Source organism: Gymnogyps californianus, chromosome 4 (assembly GCF_018139145.2).
Source record: "Gymnogyps californianus isolate 813 chromosome 4, ASM1813914v2, whole genome shotgun sequence".
Taxonomy (NCBI): domain Eukaryota; kingdom Metazoa; phylum Chordata; class Aves; order Accipitriformes; family Cathartidae; genus Gymnogyps; species Gymnogyps californianus.
Genome location: NC_059474.1, coordinates 56,711,888 through 56,734,587, shown reverse-complemented (window position 1 = coordinate 56,734,587; position 22,700 = coordinate 56,711,888). Strand labels below are relative to the sequence as shown.

The 22,700-nt window shown below is 39.6% G+C and overlaps 1 protein-coding gene across 1 annotated transcript in view; it reads right to left on the bottom strand.

Moving 5' to 3' along the window:
* NFKB1 (nuclear factor kappa B subunit 1) overlaps positions 1–22,700 on the bottom strand; it is a 63,113-nt gene that overhangs the window by 15,093 nt on the left and 25,320 nt on the right. Inside the window, 10 exon segments of the mRNA XM_050895401.1 lie at positions 1,258–1,452; positions 2,376–2,465; positions 3,535–3,657; positions 6,133–6,271; positions 6,848–6,939; positions 8,833–8,937; positions 10,919–11,077; positions 12,836–12,999; positions 14,541–14,689; positions 22,462–22,560. Of these exon segments, the coding sequence (XP_050751358.1) occupies positions 1,258–1,452; positions 2,376–2,465; positions 3,535–3,657; positions 6,133–6,271; positions 6,848–6,939; positions 8,833–8,937; positions 10,919–11,077; positions 12,836–12,999; positions 14,541–14,689; positions 22,462–22,560 (1,315 nt within the window).

Genomic DNA, 22,700 nt, shown 5'->3' with positions numbered 1-22,700 from the left:
TTTCCATGCCATTACAATAGATAAAGAAAAGAAATATTCAACTTCCTGCCTACAATGTTCATTACTCGGAAACCAGGTCAACAATTCAGGCCCCTCCTTGGCGACTGCTAAATGGACATTATTATTTCTTCACACATCAGCAAAAGATTTTGCTCTCTGAATCTGTCACGGGATTTATCACAACCAGAACTGCAAAGAGCAAGTTCTTCACCTTTTCTCAGGAGCACCATCCATTTCTCAGATCACAAGAAGCTACACCTTGGAGGTGTTTACAACTACAACCCATCTACTACACGACTTTGGTTTCCAAAGCCACAGTTTCTAATACTGTTAATAGCAAGCATCACACAGGGCTGATACACACAAGATAACGCGGCCTCTCCCTGACCAAGGAGGGAACAACAAAAGTGGTCTAGATCACATTGCACTTGGTAAAACCCGAGAACAAAAAATTCCTTCCTGCTCAATTCCTACCGCTACCATGTCTCTCTAGTCCAATTGTTGTTTTTTTAATTTTATGAGAAGCAGGATTACTCAAATTCTTTAAAAAAGTGACCATCAACTCTTAAAAAACAATCCAGGAAAAGGAAGTCTTACCATCTGGGAAAGGGTGATTTGTAGTCTTCATATATTTTACTACTCTACTGCTCAACCATTTCTACTGACTCCTCTGGCCTTCCTCCCCTTTTGTTCACCAGTTTGATGTATAAGACTTTGCTACACAACAGTGTTATTTTACTGTGTGTTTGTCACATGGGAACAGATACATTTACATTTTAAATTCAAACCTTTAACGCTACTTTGCATGCAATTTAACAGTAGAATTGCAGGGAAGAACTACTGCAACAAGCACGCCAACATCCATTTACTCATCCATTAAAGCCTATCAAATATAAAAAGCCACGTCAACTGCTGAATTGTAGTCCATGTACCTTCACTGCTTTCAGTGTTCCTCATACAGGTTTATTATAAAGCAGTGTTACATGTGCCCAGCAGGCTAAGCTATCTCTTCTCCTCGCATGACAAGCGGAAGCTCAGTTGCCCAGTGGCAGTACAAAGGTGGAATATTATCTACAGAACTATGTATGGGGAGGGACCTTAGATTTGGGGGAATGGAATCCCTCCTGTTTCCTCCAGGAGGCATTATCGTATTCTGAAAACAGCAAGCAGATGTTTATGGAGTTTCCAGGCCTTTAACAGCAGCTTTACCCATACTGCAGTTTGATCTACCCTAAATACATTTACTTGTTCACTTACCCTGCCACCTCCAATCTGCTTCATTTACTTCAATTTCACAGGAAGAAGCAGCATCCTCCTTCTCCTCATTATCACCAGAGGTTCTGCACTCATTCCTCTCCATAGTGTCCACTTTCACATCTTGTTTCCTGTCCCATTTGTCACTTTGTTTATCAGAGGTCTTCCCATCTTGTTCAGCTATGCTATTTGATAGTCCTTCAAACAAAAATTAGTATCGTTAGTGTCCAATACTGTTGCTTTTTTATGCAAGTGATAAAGCTCAACTAGCCACAACCAAACCCTAAAGAACTCAATACAAAAAATTTACTTTGACATAGGTGTTATCCTTAAATGCTCATGAATCATAATAGTCCAGATGCCAACGCACATGGACAGTCATAGCAATGTAGCTTGCTCTAAAGTGAGGTTATGTTTTTGACAGCCTCTGCTTTAAAGATAAACTTTTATATGTAACAATAGATATACCTCTCTTTTTATGGTACAAGAATGCAAGTCTGAAGTATTCCCAGGAAATCTAGCAGAATTACTCAGATTTACTTTTGTTTTTCTGACAGCAAATTCATCCCTGAGACTTTGGAAATAACTACAGAGTTTTCAACATGTAGATTTGAAATGACTTCCCTATTTTAGGAAGCCAAGAATGCCCTTATTATTAACTCAATCTTTTCCATTGACTTTTATGTTATTTCTCTGGGCTACTGTGTAGTAGCAGACTGTGGCAACAAAGGAAGATACTTTTTCTCTGGTCTAGTCCTTGGGTCACCTGTAATCGGCACGTACAAGCGAGCAAAAGGGCTGTTGCTTGAAACATACACTGAACACAGAAGCACATGGAGGGGTTTTGGTGACTGTTTCTCAGGAGTCAGCAGTAAAAAGGAACATGCACACAACTTTTAAGGTAGACTTGGAGAGAATTAAAGAGAAGCAGGGCAATATAATCTACACAAACCCCTCTGCTGCCAGAGGTTCTAGAAAAGAGACTGATTCTAGTGAAAAAAAAATAGCCCTCCCCAGCACGCTTAGCTAGACCTGCATGACACTTCAGCTGATACTGTAGAAGAAAATAAAGATGGTCAAACTCAATTTAACTGTTGCAAGAACGACATTTTTACCATTACCATGTTTCATTCCAGCATTGGACTTTGTTGTGCCAGGGTGGAAATGCATCCCTCCAAAAGCAGAGTATCCATATGAAGGGTAACTGAACCCTAGAGAAAGGAAAAGGATTAAGAATTAATAGAATTACACCCTACAGCAATGAAAACACCATCTGGAAGAACACTGAACCTAAAGAACTGAAATTTTGTTTTCTGCATACCTTCTGCTTTATTCCATCCAATTAAAATAAATTTTCCAGACTGAAGGCAAACTCTCCCCCACCCCTTCAAAAATCCAAAGAAATTCTAGATGGCTGGCTAGTGACACCCTCTACCCACACATCCATAAGACCGCACAAATGTAGTATCACTAGTATGTTTCACCTAAAACTCAGCTGAGACTTCACAAGCTACCTCTATGCTTTCAAATCTTTGTGATTGCAACAGATTGGTATTCTGGCATTATGTTATAGATGTGCTGCTAGCAACGCATGTAACAATTCGAAAGCTGCTGCTCTGTCCCCTGCTCTAAAAAAAGGGTTGCAAAGGTATTGTGGTTCAGATGACATTTGCTGATCTACAGGTTTTTAATGCTCTGCTGCAAGAATCAAAACAATGCTCTTATGATCCTGCATCTCAGACACGCTCTGGCTTCAACAGATAAAGCACAGCAGAAAATTTACTAAATAGTATCTCCAATTTTTTAATAGTTCTTTGCACTAACAGGGTTAATTTGCCAAATTCCACTCCTGGTCCCAGAAATAATTTAAGAATGTGTTTCATTCTAAGCACCCAAAATGGTACTTAGCTGAACTGTCTCATGAATTTCAGTGCTTTCGAGGCCCTAGGAAGCAACAGAGCTGAGGTATGATGGATTCCTGACTCAGACTCCCTCAACTAGAAAGGTATTATCTGTGACTTAAAGTGTCAAGGAAGAGAAAAAAAAAAAGTCAGCAGGAGCCTTATATCCAAGTAGGAAGGCAAAGGAGCTGGTGAAATATTTAGAAAACAAGGAGATGCTTGACTGAAATTAGTAACACTGGTACAAAGACAGGAGAGTCAGGTCTCATCTACCTAGAAGACAATAAAATCCTCATCACATTTTAAAAATCAGAATAAACATCTGTCCTGCTCTCAAAGTAGAACCCCTTCCCCTTTTTGCCCCAAACTGCTGCCTTACCAGAGCCAGCACCGCCACCTCCCCCTCCATACATGCCACCGCCTCCTGCGCCACTGCCTCCACCGTAGCCATCAGAGAAGTTTGGCATGAGCTTCTGTCGTTTCCTTTGCACTTCTTCTTTATCTGAGTTAGAAGGAATAGGCAGGATAAGGAGTCACTCTTACCGGTGGCCACGCACAGAACAGGATGTGCACAGGGAAAGCATTACTAAAGTTTACTAGTTTATAAAGGAAAATGCAGAGTGCTGTAGAAGAGTCAACTCTCTTCTACCTCCAAATAACAGAACAACTTTGTATGTAATGGAGCAGTGAGAATTCCTGTGAGAAACAAGCTAGTGCCACGTCCCCAGCCAGACCATCAGCATCGCTCAGGCCTGCATGGTCTCTTCAGTTATGTCAGGTGCCTTGTGCTCAGACTGGGAGGGAAACGTGCAGAGATGTCTTAGAGGGCTCAGAGTTTCCTTCAAAAGCGTCTGATGTACTTAGAGCCCTGGAAATCAGTGGTCCCAAAATTCTTCTATGTCTAAGCCAAGTCATAAACCAGCCCAAGTACCCCGAACCACAAACTTGTTCAAGAAAATTTGCCTTTGGGGAATATAAGCACAGGCTCTTCTACTAAGCAAATCTACTTCAGAAATGGACCCTTATCAAAGAGTCAGCAAACCACAATGCACTTTGACTTCCAACAGTGCAGAGTACCTGCAGTGCCCTTTGAACTTTTGTGCAAGGGCAAGGATGGCAAGAAATGGTGAAAACAATGTTTGCTTGAAATGATTTACTTAAAATATTAGAAAAGCCACCAGAATAAAGATAGCTTATTTTCAGACAGGACGCAATACTGTCAAACCATGCTGAGCTGCAGTAGGAAAAAAGCCTAAATATTTTATAGCGTAAGTACAAAATAATACTTAGCCCCCCTGGAAAGCAAACCACAAAGATTTAAAAGAAGTATCCCAGTGATTGGGGAAAGTGAAAATGTCATGACAAGAGCTACAAAAATAGGGATACAAACATTACAGGGGTTAAAATCCAGTAGAACTGTTGAGGAAATAACAAAATATCTTTCGTTCATTAAACGTTCCAGTAGTTTTCAACAGCCATATGACAAAAAGAAATTTCATGCACAGGCACATCAGTCAGTGCATCAAATGAGATAGCTGAATACAGGAAACATTATACTGAAAAATACAAGTGCATTATTTCCAGGCATACATGATCTGTAAGTATGTATGCATGCACGCACCAGGCATACTCACACTGACGAGGAGAGAAAACTCTAGAGAGCAATCTAGTCAGAGAAACAAACAAAAAATCCACATACACGTGTCTAAGTTTGCGTGAACACTTGCAACAAGGGAAAAAAAACAGTGCCTAAACAGTAATTTCATGATTAGGTTGTGTAGAGGATCCAAAAATGCACAAAACAATGTTTAATTAATTTTACTCCATTAAGAGGCACATAAAAGAGGTTTGCTTCAAATCTGGCAACTTTGCTCTGCAGTTGTACACTTCACTTTCCATAAAACTTGTGCTAGAGATTCCTGAAATCATTACTGATGCAAAATCCTCTAGCAACTCCGGAAGTTTTTGTGAATGCATGCTTTCTTCTATTTTATTGTAATAGGCGTAAAGTAGATTCACTTGGACATCAACCACCACCCCTCTCTCCTCAGCTGTCCTTAGTCCATTACCACTGATGCACACATATTTTAGAGATTTTGACAAGGTATTGATTTCAACACAGCTCTAAGTTAGGCACTGAAAACGTGCAAGATTAGGACTTAATAGTGTAACCTGCAGGCAGGTAAACTGTTAAGCAGAAAGATTGTCTTAGTACAATGAAACACCAATTCTGACTTGTGCCTCAAGGCATTTCCATATCATTAACATTATTGATATTTAAAACCATGATTGCAGCTGCCATTCACATCAAACATTTCAAATGTAGACTTTAAAGGGCACACATCTGCTAGTTAAACTTCTTTTCACTAACAACTTAGGAAGCAGGTCTGATGCCAACTATTCTACTTCTGCTAAGTGAGTAACATTTTAACACAAGAGATTGAAACAGCACTTTCCCTGCTCTCAGAAGTGTCTTGGGCTTACTTAACCAGTACAGGCAATTGGAAAATTCAAAAACATCAGTGAAATTGTGAGGCATGACGGTAAAAGGAGAGAACTGCAAAATACATACTTTTTTCCACCAGATACCAACCAGTCTTTGGTTTAAGGTTTCATCTGAAAGTACTGACAGTAAAATGTCCTCAGATATTATTTTGCTGAAACTCAGAGGAAGAGAGTGCCATCTACTGTATGGACAGGCATGCGTGCATATAGGAAACTTGCAGGGAGTAAGCCTCACTAGGAAAATACTCACGGATTTACTGCCTACCAGTCCAACAAAAAACCTACAAACCCATTACAGAGCTACCACTTTTCATATTAGCTCTGCACAAAACAAGGAGGCAAATATCCTGTTTTCTAAAGATAACAACCACCAAAAAACATCCCTCATCCAACAAGTCCTATCGTATCAAAAACATTCCTAGGGACCCTGCAGTTTCTGTTTCCAATATATAAAACAGGTTTAATGAATTACCTTTGATTTCTGGATAGTAGAGAAAAGGCTTTGGTTCACTTGTTTCTAGATCAGATTTCCGACGCAGTTGTACAAATACAGATGCTGGCTTTGTGATATTGACATCTCGATACTTGGGTGTTTTGAACACAATAGCAAACTGTGAAGGAAACAATGATAAACACATCTATCATGGAGCATGGGTTTTGACAACTTTGCTTTTATATTTGTGTTATTTTGTAGGAGTTGATTCACGGCCTGGGAGGCAAAAGTTCTTAGCAAAAGGCTGCTACAACAATAAACTTCCATTTTAGTTTTCAGTTGCACTTTTGAGTTCGAGTCCTAAAGCCTTTTGGGAAAGACAGAACTGCCATGCCAAGTATCACCACATCACATATGTTAGTACTGCATTGTTTGTCCCCTCATCATTTAGCATCTACTCTGTGGCTTTCTCAGTGTGTTCACAGGAGCTCTGAGAGCTTTTTATATATCCTATCCCAATTTACACTAGTGCATGTTAAAGCAATGGGTCTATCTCCCAATTTCCTAACCTGCCTAGTTACCTAATGCATGTCTTTAAAGAACAGTTAAGATTGTATTATTATTAGGAAGTAACCAACAAAAAAAGAGGTTAGTATGGGATACAGATGCTTTCACCTAATTTACTAGTTATAATATAATCCTAGTTTACAGGAGATGAGAATCATTAACAAATGACAAATGCTCTGTTACTTACCTGTCTATGTACATCTGTAGGAGAAAAGTCTCCAAAGCCTTCCCACATACCACCATTCTCATCTTCTTCATAGAAACGTATTTGAATATCATCTGCAAAGAGTGAAAGAAACACTCTTTGGGATGTTTGTGCATTTGTTTAACCTTTGGCTAAGTTTATTTCAGATAAAAATCAACATGGTTACTTTTTGGCTGGATGATATTATTACATGAATAATACATGAATTCTCTTTATCTATTTTATGAAAACATCATAAATAACCCATTTTCAACATCAATTTTAGATCAGCCTAATTCCAATGAGTTCACTGAAGTTGCTCTCTATTTACTGAGCAGTAAAAGGAGAACTAGGTTCACTACCTCTTCCTATTCTAGGGCTATAAAACATTCCAGAGGAGCTTTATTTGGAACAAACATGTAGGGAGGGGAGAACTTTAGGCGTGAAACGTAGAAACCACCCTCTCTCCTCCAACAGTTTCAGTTCAAAAAACTGTAGCAAAACCTGAAGTGCCACAGTTCAAGTTCCGCTTGCTGCTGGCAGAGTGCCACTTCGGAGCTGTGGCTCAGAGAGATGGCAAGGGTGTGAGTGAGCAGCATGTCAGCAGTGATCCCTTACCCCCCAAACACAGCACGGGCCAGAAACGTGATTTGGCTTCTGCTCCTCTAAACAAATTTTCTTTCATTCTCTTTATATTTATTTACTTATATTTTTAGGAGAAGCTGGGAAATATCACACTAGCATATTCCTTCCCCAGCACTTCTGGTGAGAAAAAACTAGAAAAAGCCTATTCTCTCTTAGGGTAACTGAAGCAGGACAGGCTTTTGGAGCAGACAGACTGCTTCCTCTGATCCACCACCTGCTAGTCTCAAGACTGTGAACCACCACTTCCAGACCTGCTGTCCTGCATGCTCAAGTTCCTTCAGGCAGGAGGTTTCTGAGAGCAATGAGGTCAGGGGAAACCCCGATCCGGCTGAGGGGAAACCCCACCTCAGGGCTTCCACTGAGTCAGACATTTATTTATTTATTTTGTGCACAAGAGTTATGTTTCATCTCAGTCCTTCTGACAGCAGAGGGTATATGCACTACTGAAGGAAAACAATTTTTTCAAAGCCACTAAAAGCTCCCAAGCCCTCTCTCTTTCCTAAGTGGTAGAAGAACATTTGCAAGAAAGAGAGGTGGAAAAGGACAGCCTGTATTAACAGAAAATGTCAGCGTGATTTTAACAACACATGCAGGGACTGATTCCAAGCAGGTGAGAACGGGGCACCCGCTCCACCATGCAATCTACACCAGGGAGTCCCAGGTATTACCTATAGCTGAAAAACACAAAGGATTTCCCTCACTCCCATTTTTTTCTTTTTAGTTCAGCCCAAATACTACAACCATCCACATTAACCATTATCTTCCCATCCAAAAACAAAGCATCCAAATCCACGCTGCCGAATCCTGACACATTCATAGCCATGAGCAGAAATTACCAAAATGAGTCTGTGAGAAGTATCTTTTTACAGCAAGTAATCTCTACCATTAGCATATACATAAAAATGAAGTTACTAGCGGCAGTGCTGAACACATTCAGTTCCCATCAGTGGTTAACAGAGAATGCTCATACTTACTTTTTATAATCAGGAACTTAATAATAAATCAGAAACTTTAGAATAATTCAGAGCAGGAGTTAGTTAATGGAGTCAAACATCACCCAGGACCCACCACCCACAAAAAACCCAGAACATGGGCAAGGGTAGAAATTTGAGAACGAAGATGATCACATGGTCTCTGTGGAGGCAACGCAAGCTGAATTTGCTTTGCAACAGACTATTTTGATTTATTCATTTTCTGGACTGCTGGCCTGACTTCCAGAAAGGCTGAGTGCTTACAAATCCTGCTGTGCTATCAGAGCGGGAGAATACTAAGGCAGCACAGCAGGCTTCATGTGTACTCCAGATGAACACCCTGGTGTGCCTTACAATACTCAGGACTCTTACCTTTCTGAACCTTGTCACAGAGAAGGTAAATCTCTTCCCCTCCTGTTACGCACCCTGCTGTTCTGTCCATTCTTACAATTTTTAAGTTGGAGGCATTGGGAGCTTCTATTGAAAGGAAAGATTAAAAAAACCGCTTACCTTCGTAACAGTTTTAGCTTTCAAAAAAACCCCAAGCACAACACACAGAAATGCAACAGAAAGACAAGCCTCCAACACAACCTACCTAAATTTGTCTATGTTTTTTTAAACATGAATAAATCAACAGTTTTTCATCTGAAAGGCATAATCTTGTATCCTCTAAGCTTTAACTGAACTGTGAACTATAAAATAAGGCCCTGGCCGTTCCAGCACAATTACTGCACTAGTAAAGTAGCACAGCAGTGAACTGCATTCAGCGCTCTGCACTAGTACTAACTTTATGACAAGAGTGCATTACAAAAGAACATAATTTTTTCTTTCCTGCTTTCTTGACAGTGTGACACTCTTGAGAGCTGTTCCCTGTATCTCACTATTTGAATGCAATACGCAATGCTTTGCTTTACACTGTGGCTTACTTGAAAGCATTGTCAGTCCTTGGCCAACATACTGGACTGTGATCAAAAAGTCCACCTCCACGGATCTTAGTAGAGGCATCAACGGATACCTATTGGTCCTCAAGACAGAACTATCATCTGATAAGTAAAAGCAGCTGTGATAGACAGTTACGCTACCACAAGTTGTGTCTGCTCTGTGGAAGAGGCCTGAATGGTGCCAATGAAGAATACTAGAAAAAAACAAAAACCGAGAAAAATCTTTTGGAAATACCAACCAAGAATTCACCTTGGGAGCTCAGAAACTAGTAACTGACATCTATGTAGCAACTTAAAACAGCAGACACATGCATACAATATTTCCCCTCTACTCGTCTCCTTAGTTGGAGTCAAAATTTTGATGGTCAGATTCAGAAGGATAACTTCAATTGTTTTTATAGGGATGGCTTGATACATGCTCTACTTCTGTTGATGCTTTGTCCTCCTCTTTGCTTTACAAATATTCTCTATCATTATGCAGGTGTGAGATAGAGTAATGAAAACAAATGGAATTTGTAATTGTTTCTAATGAAAATCAAGAGTCCTTAAAGACACTGCTTGGTAAATCACCTCAGCATCCAGATGAAAAGATTGTGTTTTCTCATCCAGAAAATGCAGGTCATGTTTGCCATAGGAACAGCAGACATCACTTTTTTTTCCACTCAGTGAATATATGCAAAATGGCTGTGCTACATCACTACATCCCCCAATTAATAGCAAGCAACAGACTATATTAGAACAGTTGCATTTAATATCTTTTCATCTAGACTTTGTCCTTAAAAAGCAATGATATAGACATGACTGTTTCGCAAAGAAAAAAAAATGGTACTTTTTCTGAGTCATTACAGAATGACTATCAGGAACATGGTAATCCACAGTTACAGGGAAGAAAACTCAGGCAGCAGAAAGTGTTCAGGTAAAATGAGTAAGTATAATCGAAAAGCACAAGGGAAAACATGAAGTGAAAAGATTCGCTTAGAAAAAAGACAAATAGAGGGATGTAACAGAAATATAAAAAATACTGATAGGTCTAAAAGAAATGGATTGAGAACTCCAGTTGTGTGAGTCTCACAAAACAAGGACAAGCAGATGGCCAGCAAAACTGAAAGGTGTCAAATTCTCAACAGGATTGAAGCAAAGTAATTTTTTCCTCACATCTTGTGCGGCAAGGCTTTGTCATAGAAAGCAACTGAAAACTCTGCAAAATTCAAGCATTTCTGATGAATATAACAAGAATTTACAAAATCCTCATACTAAAAGTGGCAGGATTAAACATGCTAACAGTAAAATAAAATCTTCCTTTACAGCTTACATCACCATCTATTAAAAACCAGAATGATACCGTGTGTACTTGCATAGACATGGGGCCAATTATCCATGGGCTACTTGTTATTGATCAAATAACAGGCAAGCAGCAGGGCTAGATGAGTCTACGTATAGCAATATCTACATATCATTTTTGTATGTACAAAAGCTTGCCCCTTATTAAAAAAGTAATTAAAGCCAAATATACTTACTGCTGTCATATATTGCATCTGATATAACAGGATCAAGTTTCCGTGTGAAACTACCATTACTGTCAGGGAGAAAGGCTGTAAACATAAGACGCACCACACTGAGATCCATTTCTTTAGTCTGCTGTACTGCTGCCTGACGAATAATTTCTCTTTCTCGTTCTGGAACCGGTAAGAGGACAGATGAATTAACACAAGGGGTAGGAGACCCATAACAAAACAGAGAGAGCATTTTCCAAACATTACTATCAAAAGGCACCAATAGCGAGGAAATGTTTTCATTTAGTATCCATCGGCTTCTCTATTTTTAAGCAGAGAGGAGCAGCTATTCACAATATACTCCATCATCTTGCAGTCTGTGCATCAGATGTTATTTAAGATAAGGTATATAATTAAGAGACATACAGAAAATGATTATTTTCTGCTCTCAATTTATAAAGGTTGCAAAAAGGACAAAGGCTGCCCCTAAGGACAGTCGAATGCCTGGTATTAGAGTGATAAAGAGAAGGCTGGCCCCTCTATACAGTGCCTGAAAGGAACATAGACCACAGGTTTTACAGGGATATGGGTGAAATGCAGCTGAATGAAACAGTATTCTCAAAAGAAGGTCCCTCAGTTACTTAAGGATATTATGTCTTGCAGCAATAATGCAAAATGACTCTATTTATCAGCTTATTAAACAGGACAAGAGCAATGAAATATAGGTGCAGAGGTACAGGCAGATATGGAAGGCAGTTGCTCCATTCTCATGTGTATGTTGACAGCAAAGACTATTTCTTTCAGATTCCCTAAAACATGGCAACAACACACCACCTCTTAAAGCACATAGCCATAGGCTGTTTTCCTACCCAAGGCCTTTTTCTGGCTAAGAATCTGTGTTTTCAGAAGTGTGTTGGGTTTGTGTGGCGGAGTTTTGGTAGCAGGGGAGGGGCTACAGGGGTGGCTCCTGTGAGAAGCTGCTAGAAGCTTCCCCAGCTCCAAGTCAGACCCGCCTCTGGCCAAGGCCGAGCCCATCAGCGACAGTGGTAGCGCCTCTGTGATAGCATATTTAAGAAGGGGAAAAAGACTGCTAAAAGGGGAGAGGAGCTGCAGCGAAGAGAGGAGTGGGATGCGAGAGAAACAGCCATGCAGACACCGAGGTCAGTGCAGAAGGAGAGGGAGGAGGTGCGCCGGAGCAGAGATTCCCCTGCAGCCCGTGGTGAGAGGGCAGGCTGTCCCCCTGCAGCCCATGGAGGTTAACGGTGGAGCAGAGATTCCCCTGCAGCCCCTGGAGGACCCCATGCTGGAGCAGGTGGCTCGGCCCGGAAAAGGCCCTGACTCCGTGGGAAAGCCCACGCTGGAGCAGTTCACAGAGGACTGCAGCCCGTGGAAAGGACTTGCACTGGAGAAGCTCGTGGAGGGCTGACCCCCGTGGGAGGGACCCCACGCTGGAACAGGGGAAGAGTGTGAGGAGTCCGCCCCCCAAGGAGGAAGGAGCGGCAGAAACAACGTGTGATGAACTGACCCCAACCCCCATTCCCATCCCCCTGCACCACTGGGGGGAGAGGAGGTAGAGGAATCAGGAGCAAAGCTGAGCCCGGGAAGAAGGGAGGAGCGGGGGGAAGGTGTGCTTTTAAGATTCGGTTTTATTTCTCATTATTCTACTCTGATTTGATTGGTAACAAATTAAATGGATTTCTTTTTTTCCCCAAGTCGAGTCTGTTTTGCCTGTGACCATAATTGGTGAGCGATCCCTCCCTGTCCTGGTCTCGACTCAGGAGCCTTTCATTATATTTTCTCCTCCCCATCCCACCAGGGGGAAGAGTGAGTGAGCGAGCGGCTGCGTGGTGCTTTGTTGCCAGCTGGGCTTAAACCACGACAAGAAGCTAAACCTGTTTTCAGTAGAGGACCTATTAAAATCAGGCCATCATTTCTACATACCAGTTAGCTGTCTGTCTCCACATCCTTCTGCCTGCAGATAGCCAAGTTCAGGATGCACCAGGAGTCCCGGGTTGTATCCTTTTTTGCAAGCATCTATCATGCGTGTTTCCAAAGTTTCAAACACTTTCTTCTTTGTGACATGAAGTATTCCAAGATTTGCAAACCTGCCGAATTTTGATCAAGGGAAATATTTTCTTAATGCTTTATGCCAAACCTGGAGCAGGCAGTCTCTCTCTTACCAGAGGCAGCTACACAACTGAAGTCAATGGAGGGACTCTATAGGCTTATTTAGGCACTATTAATTCTTGAGGACAAATTTTCCAGCAAGAAAAATTCAGCCAAGCTTACAAAACATGTAAAATGTGCACTATTATATGGCAGCGATCGTATGGGTGCATGGGATTTTCCCATGGCATAAGTAGTAATCTACTAGGTTTCAGACTTACACTGTGGAAGCAAAACATTTGAAAATCTGCTTGTCACACTTTGTTTGCTCTGTCTCAGCAATGACATTAATATGTCATTCTATATGGCTGTTATGCAGAGCAACTGCTCAGAATAAGCTCCATCCATTCAAAATGATTTGGAGAGCAAGCTAAGAAGCTAAAAAAAGTGCAACATTTTCCAAAGGAAATGTTTTAAGCAAGGCTCTGGACATTCAGCAAGACACTTCAGGTATCTATTCGAATGAAAACTTCCATAATACAAGATCTGCTTTCGTAAAAATCTCCTGGCACATTTAAAAATCAATTAGATCTGGAAGTATGAAAACAAGACAATAACTCAATTTTCATGTGGGTCGATTGAGGACAAGAAAGCTGTTTCTAAACATCTGATGAAAAACAAGACAGGTTAGGAAATGAGCCAAACTTTTCAAGATGAAAAGGAGCATTTCAAATAAAGCTATTTAAATTGTTGTGCTTGGTAAAGTTAGTGCACTGGGCTTGGACATCAAAAGTTACAGTTTAAAAGAATCTCTCTCTCCCAACCTTCTCAGCTTTTCAAACTTCATCTTCTTCACCAACAAAGACATTCTTGAGATCACAGAACTAAAACTCACAGCCAGCATGAAACCTGATCTAAGCCTGAAAACGTAGACAGGAGCCTCAGCTCCATTTACTGATATAAACAATTATTCTTTTAAATTAAACAAGAACAGACCAACTACAATTTCACTACAATCTTACTGCTTCAAACTTAAAAAGTTTGACTCATTTAGTATTTTCATGTTTATACGTGTCTTGCATTAATTTCAAATTTACTAACCCTATTTTCTTAATGCTTTTCTCTTCACTATATTCCTATTGGCAGATTTCAGCAAAAGTAAAATATTGATCAAAATGGTAACAAAAGCTTTTCTTCAGTAATTTTACAGTCTCTTCTCTTCAATCAAAACTACTTACATTTTAAAGAATGGGCTTACAACACAAATTTGGACTGCACACCAAGAGATTGAAAGTCTACAAATTCTAAGTGAAAATTATTCGCTTAAACCTATTTAGCTTGCTTAGGGCAAATTCTACAAAGGTAGACAGAAACCTCCTTTATTTTTCTATTTAAGATACAGAGAAAACACAGATCAGAGTGTGAAGACTAGTGCTCCACTTAGCTCCCTCTCAGTGGTACTTTTGTACTGCTTCTTACAGTGTTTATACTTTATTCTCTCCCCCTCAGCCCAGCTTTACAAATGAGTTGACAGACTTACCCTACAACCATATCTTTAGGTCCTGCATTAACCGTGCATACTCCATCTTCACAAAATTTACCCACCAAGCTGTGAGCATGTAAGTGAACGTACTTCCCATTAGTAACTAACTGGACGATTACTTTTGCAGGTCCAACGTAATTGCAAATCTGTAAATAAATATAAAAAAATGTGGCATTGTTTGTTTGTGTTTTTTTAATGGAACAAGTAATGATTCCAGTTGAGTATTTTCTGTCAGCTAAGTACAATCGAACTTACATAGGAGCAATGTGTATGCATTTCCTCATGAAATACAAATGACAAACTAACTGTACCAGATCATCACAAAGAAAAGCCAAAACTTTTTTTGTAATTAAACTTGACATACAAATGGCAGGACTAGTGACTAAAAAAGTTAAGAAATAAAACAAAGCTAAAGGAAAGCAACCTTCTGTTTCCCAAATCATGAATCTCAGTTTTACATTCTGGCCAGTTACTCCACATTGCTCTCCTTAAATTTCAATTAGTACATCGAATTCACAATAAACATTGTTACATGTTAAGAAGCATACAGAAAATGTATGTATTTAACAAAAAACCCTGCATTATTTTGCCCAATCTGAAAACACCTAAAAATTATTTTTAAATATTATGATTGTTTTAAAACATTTTGGCCTCATTACAATGACTCTTCAGGTAGAGATTTTAAAATGAATTAATTCTATATTCATAGGTATTTTGTTAGTTCAATATGCTACATCAACCCATATTACCCAGTCCAGTAAATATTTCCCTTAAGTGTACAGGAGGATATATGCTAAATCCCCACCTAAGATTTTGCAGGACTGGAACTATGATAAACTGGGTGCCTTAGTATAGCCAACTCCGGAGGACTACAAAGCTTTTTTGCCCTGTTATAGTTTCTAATCACCATACATTTTTAAATAGCTTTTAAAATTGTGATGTCAAGTAATGCCTCAAAAACAAACCTAAAATTATTAACAATATACCGTATTGGTAAGTTGCTTTACACATATTATTTAGAACTTTATTTTCTTTTTTCACAAGTAATACTCTTCAAGTCAGTTATCAGTTACACACCACCTTCAAATTATGCTGAATATAAAATTACCCCACTTCGAAAAAAGTAAACAGTACCTTCCCTTCCAATTCACTTAATTAACCCTTTTATCAATGTTGGGTTTTTTTCCCTCCTCCTCTAATTTTTCTTCTAATTTGCCTTGGGCAAAGTTCTTTGTATTACAGCAGCTTATAGATCTAATCAGCCAAGGTATTAAAGAATCACGATAAACATTAAAGTGATGAATCAGTGATGAACTGAATACTTAAGGTTATATTGTTGATAAAATGCTGATAACCAGGGATTGCCATGATTTCACCACATTACTAAGTCCTGCTAGCTTCCTTCACTCCAGTTAACCCCTCTCTTGAACTCATTCCATCACAGCTGAAAGACTCTGTGTACGTACAACGCATGCCCTCCCCGTCTTCCTTTTCACTGCTAAAAGCAAAAAAAATCCCAACTATGAAAAAGCTGTTCCAGGAAGAACAGGTGTGCAAAAGTCCTCTCATTACTCACTGCCTGCTAGTTAACTATATAATACCGTATCAATGTGTATTTTACAAGGGGCAGTTTCTAAAATACAAAACATGGGGTACTCATGCTTCCCTCCTGTTTCCAAATTGTAATCCCTCCTGGACTCAAACAATAGAGAGATGCAGAATAATCACTGCTTCACCATTTCTGCCATTTACCAGTGAGAAAATGCAGGGATCCCTATGTAACTTTCACAAAGTCATCCGAAAATAAAAATGATTACGTTTGGTGCTACATGTCACCACCACCACTACTATTAACTTTCAAGAGGGGGGCTTTAAAAAAATTATTTTCATTTTATCCCTCACTAAACAAGCCTTTCCCTGCTACAAAGTTCCCAGCACATCTATAGCATTATATTCATTATGAGTAACATGTATGTTCTAGTATCACATCAGAAAAGTTCAAGACAATCCTTCATCAGCTGTAGAAACCACAGTAAAACTGTAGGTAGGACTGCTGCACGTCAAGGACTTTCCAGCCTCTGAAAGCAGAACATACAACTGCAGCAGTAACCAGATTGCAATCTCCCCCTGTTACTCAGCTCAGCATGATCTTTGTAGTCTCTCTCAGGGGAAAAACAAAAGAGTTCTTAAAACGTAATACCTTATGTAGGTCATAAGGCAAGAAAGGACTATTTTTGTCATCCAGTCTGATGTCCTATGCTGCAAAGGCTACAGAATGTCCCTGAACTGTTTCCTACCTATATTTCTTATAGACAGACTTTCCTACTTGGTTTTGAGACATCCAGCTTATCTCAGCGCCCAGCAAAATAGCCTCAGTGGTTAAATATCCTTATGTACCATAAATTAAGTCTGAAATAATTTTGCAGTGTCTTTGAATCATTGATGCCACAATTTCAGAATAACTTAAGATTTATTCTGGCACTAAGATGTACAAATAACTACCACCTTTTACGTAAGAACTTAAAAACACTGTCAAAGGCATTAAAAGGTAGACAGTATATTACAATGTTGACTACCTATAGACACCTAAGGATTATGGTGCTGACACAAAAACATAGTCAACATGAGAGGGAGATAGCATGTGGGTGCTGTACTGCTCAAAATCAGAGCTGTGATCTGAAAAAAATAGCTACTGAACTTCAAATTAAAGATAGGGGAGAAAAAAGAAGCTAAGGAGTTCCTGGGAAGAGCATAGCTGTAATACTTGATTACACCCTGTACTGAAGCAGCATTCAATTGATCTAACCTGATAAAGTTAAAATGCTGCAGGCTCACATTTATCTGCTGTTTCTGTTTGAGAGATTTGTCTGAGAGATTAAAAGGACCCTGTGAACTTGAAATCGAGTCAATTTCAAAACAATAGTTGAAAGTTTTTTCAGTTATTTCACATCCTCCTGCAATCCAGACCCCAGCCAATTTTTAATCGTTTCTGAAACTTCACAAAAACTTTATAAGAACGCTTTCCTACTTCAAAGATGTTTTTTCCCCGTTACTCTTACAAGCAAGAAGTGAAACCAACTGGTCAACAACAGAAAGCAAATGATGGAAAAGACCGTGGCAAACCTACAAAGCCAGCAACTACAAAAATACCTATTTCTCTTTCTAATCACTTTGTTACAGCAATTATAGCCCCAATCCTGCCTAACCTTCAGAGTGTGAGTAGTGCTGTCCTCAATACATGCATACAAAAGGTGTTCCACAGATGAGGCATCACTCACTCTTTATAAACAGTATGTTTTCACGGAGTAGCGTAATTTTTTTTTTCAGTTGCTAGTTTAAGACAAAATATTTCAGATGTGGTACGAATCGTTTAGGCAACTGAATACTTACTCAGAGGTCTAAGAATAAGCAATGTAAAGTAATTTAAACCAATGGGAGTTGAAGATCTTCTGATCCTCTGCATGTGAGCTCACTCTCGTGCCAAAAATATGGAGTTAGGTGCTCTGCTTCAGAAGCCCAACTAAAGGGACTCAGTGCCCCATATTCAGCCAAATTAACTATAACAGTAAAAATCACAAATCTCACCTAATTTAGCTTTAGCTGAATTTGGTTCACTACAGGTTTTTAAGAGGGGTAAAGATTTACAACAAAAAGTCTGCTCATTCTTGTCTCATGTTTATTCCTTAATTCAGCTGTTAAATGAATTTTTAACTTGTAATCAGTGATCTTTCACTCTACCATTTAATTCCTATGGGGGGAAAAAAAGCAAATATGCGGCTCCTTTCTTCACCAAGAAGGCTCATCAACAAAGTAACTCGACTGATTTTCCATAAATTCCCCTCCCAACTTGAAGTATGTGCCGAAATCCCCGATTTCAATAAGAAAGCTTATCTCCAAACTGAGGTATAATTTAGGACAGCCCCAGGACATGACTGGATGGGCAGTTCTCCTGTTCAGGTGCCTGCGTTCAGGGCTGCCTAGCTGGTACACAGCTTCGACTCGCAAACTGAACTGCACAATGTCCAAACCCTTTGGCAGAGAGATGGTGCACATTACATTAGCTCGGGCACACCTCTGAACAATCGGTTACTCAGTCTCTGGGCTGGAGCTGATCTACATCCAGCTCACAGAGAACAGGCAACCTGAGTTTGCAGCCACCCACGTAGATTTGCCCCCAAGGAGATGAAGATTCAGGACATTACCTTCACACCACTATTTCCAGCAAATTCTTTTCACACCCAAAACTGGATCGAGTACTTCAGTGTAAAACATGAATATGCCTACACTAACATCAGTATGCAAGATCAGGAGACACATGGTAAATGTGTAAGAAGGCCAGTGGAAATTTTCTGCGCAAGTTTTCTCACAGTTTTTCAAATACATAAAACCAAGCAAATTATGAATAAAAAATTTAGATAGTTAAGTAAGCTGGTGATAATATTAGACAATCCAGTTTTATCCTTTCTTCTTATACTATTGATTGTTTTTTCCCCCGGACAAAAAGCTAACGATGAATAAGCAGCTCAGGAGCTTTGATTTCAACGGTTCTAGACAGCAAAATTTTCCAGTGTTGTGTTACTTACACTAAGCAGATGAAAATGAAATTTAAATGAAGAATTTTAGGTAGCTTTCTATTGTAATCATGAAACTTGTCATGAAATGTAACTTCATTATAACATGTTCAGTATCTACAACTTCTCTGCTCTCCATAACTACATGCAGTGTTATATAAAATCCTCTGAAAATGTAAGATGTTTTGTACATGATAATAGGATTACTGTTAGCAAAGATAGGGTTAAACAAAGGAATATAATTCCATAAACCATAAAGATTAATTAATCCCATTTTTGCTATCATAGAAAAATACTACTGTTATCTAGACTCCGTTTGTCATGACTGTGCTATTAAAACGACATTTTAAATCAATTCCACCTTGCTGGCCAGTGCAGATTAGTCTTAAGTGTAAAGACTGGCATTGCAGAACTGCTACACTAACTCCTGACGTAAACCATCTCCTAATATACTATACAGGAGGTGGTTAAATATGTAATTAACTACCAAAACATCTTGCTTAGAGACATAGCAAAGTCTTCAGCACTCCAGCCTTTAAATGAAAGATACATCTTGATGTGTTCCAGCTCAGCTACAAGTTAGGGACTGGGTGCAGGAAAAAAAAAAAAGGATGAAGTTGAACAGTTCACATTATGCAAAAGGTCGTATCAGATAAACGTGTTTCCTCTTGGCCTCCAATCCATAATCCTAAGAAAAGGGAGTAGATAAACTGCAATGCTTTTTTGTGCACTGAAGATGTCTATTTTCAGGATATCCCGTGGTAGCTACTGGTAAATTACATCAGCTTTCTGTGCAGTTGGCCAAGCAGAAGAGAGATCCCAATGTGAGCTGCACTGACCACACCATGGCCAAGATTTAAAGATCTGTCACAAATCCTCCTTTTTACAGTACAGCCAAAGCTCACGCTACTGTCCGTTCACAGCACTGTGATCAACTAATGGAGGTTTTATGGTGAAAGCCTTGGCACAAGATGAAAAAAAAACCCAAACAAAAAACCGAAAACAAAAAAAAACCCCAATGCAACAAAAAATAGCAATCTTCAATTGTGCTCACCTCAGTTATGACAAGGTGAGCACCCTTTGACAAAACACAGAAGAGACTTACAGGAAAAGGTGTGAAATACTTCTGTCCTTACTGGCACCACTTGAATCAAGAACAGGCACTAACAAGCAATGGCCTTGAGGAATTTACTTGTTGTGTTCCCTTGCCAGCCTCTCCCAGCAGGTGTTGCCATGTGGGGATTTGTACTAGAAAAAACCCAGATGCACACAGCAGGACTAGAGGGAGGGAGGGGAAGGATACATGGGGGGGGAAGCTTTAGAAGAAATTAAAGTCTGATGATCAATGAAAACAGAAGGTTTGATGGAATGCCAAAGAACATTTTGCTTTCTAATTTACTCACGGAGAAATTCCATTTCCTGTATAACTCCTCATTGCTTATCTCCTTGTCATGCTATTGTGTGACCCATCACACCTTTATAAAGAATCATTTGTATTATTACCAATACAGATTGGATTGGAATCCAAAGATCTGGCTCAACTGAGGTAAATTATTTCATAACTGAACATACCAGTGAAATCTCATTCATTGGTTCATCATTACCATCACAACAGGAAAGGGAAAAGCAAGCAGATCTTTTGCCTGGGCTAGCAATTTTTCATAGTTTTGCAAGGCTATATGAAATCAGCTTTCCCAGCCTCTTCTCAATTCGCAAGACTAACACCCTAGGCTATCTCAGCCAGTGCTGATTACTTTCCATTGAGTCATGCTCATACTGATTCATTATGGAGACACAACTGTTCCAAACTCCAGCCTTTCTCAAGAACTGCAGAAGAACTACACACATACTGCAGAGAAAGCTGAGGAGTGGCACACACCAAGACAGAGGCTGACTGCGTGCCGCTCTTCACTCCCCTTCTCTCCCCGTAAAGGACAGAGTAGGAGATAACACCAGAATTAAAACACATTAACCCTGTGTCCTGCTTTCGACTGGGATAGAGTTGATTCTCTTCATAGTAGCTGGTCCAGTGCTGGGTTTTGGATTTAGTGTGAGAATAAGGTTGATAACGCGCTGATGTTTTAGTTGTTGCTAAGTAGCACTTACCCTAAGTTAAGGATTTTTCAGTTTCCCATGCTCTGCCAGCAAGCAGGTGTGCAAGAAGCTGGGAGGGAGCACAGCCAGGGCAGCTGACCCAAACTAGCCAAAGGGATATTCCATACCATAGAACGTCATGCTCAGCATATAAACTGGTTGGAGTTGGCCAGGAGGGGCGGATCGCTGCTCGGGCATCCGTCAGCGGGTGGTGAGCAATTGCATCGTGCATCACTTGTCTTTTCTTGGGTTTTATTTATCTTTTTTTTTTTTATATTCCTTTTCATTACTATTACTATATTATTATTATTATTATTGTTAGTATTATATTTTATTTTACTGTAGTTATTGAACTGCTCTTATCTCAACCTGCAAATTTTACTTTTTTTTTCCAATCCTACTCCCCATCCCACTGGGAGGGGTGAGTGGCTGCGTGGTGCTTAGTTGCTGGCTGGGGTTAAACCACAACACCCTGCTCCTCATGAGACAATCTCTAGTGCAATAGTTCAAAGAGATAATGCAATACCAAGACTAAGACTTTCATTAAGTTAAACAAATACTGAAAAGACACAGTGTAACTTTTCCCCACTTCCATGCAAAAAGAATTTGCTGCAAGAACCATAGGCAAAGACAGTTCTTTTCTAATCCTAGAATGATTAATCATCACTGTTATAATCTTCATATTGTGCTAGCACAGAAAGTTTCTTTGAATTTTTTCCAGGGAAAAAAAGCCCCAACGTAATGCTGCTCCTATTAAAATGAGAAGTTCTCCATTGACTTTAAAGAAATTAAGTCCTTAAGAACTGAGTATCCTAGAGATATTGAATAAGGAGTAACATGAACAGAAAAAGAAGGAAAACTTGGTAAATAGCATCTTAGAGTGAAGTGGAATAACTGACCAGACTCATGCTTTGCAGTATGCTAGAAGTGGAGTAACCGAGCAGCTCAGGCTTTGCTTTATGCTAAAACTGCACCTTAAGGAAGAGCTGCATTAGTCTGCATGAGGGCAGTGAGGTGGTAGGTGCAGGAAAGCTTACTGCTCAACTGCTGGCAGATAAATACGGTGCCAAAATAACTCCAGAAATCTGAAGACAACTTCCTTTTCAAAATCAATTACATTTTGAAAGTTGGGATTGAAATGCAGTCAGTCTTGAGCGATTTCATACAAATTTATGTGGATATGCAGTAAGGTCCTATACACATAAATAAGACACTTGCATTCAGTTTGCAAAATTAATGATTTATGTACTTACTTTGACCTGAGGGTATGATTTTTTGTTCTTTTCACTAGAAGCACCAGGAAGTCCACCATGTGAAGGCCCTTCACATACGTATCGGAAACGAAACCCCCTCTGTGGACATAAAGGAAAAGAAACTTGAAAGCTGTTTAGAAACAAAACTAAAAAAAATAGCACATGCACACAGACAAACAAGACTGGCCCAAACAGCCCACAAACAGAAAAGTTACAACTGTTCATCCCTGAAATGCTGT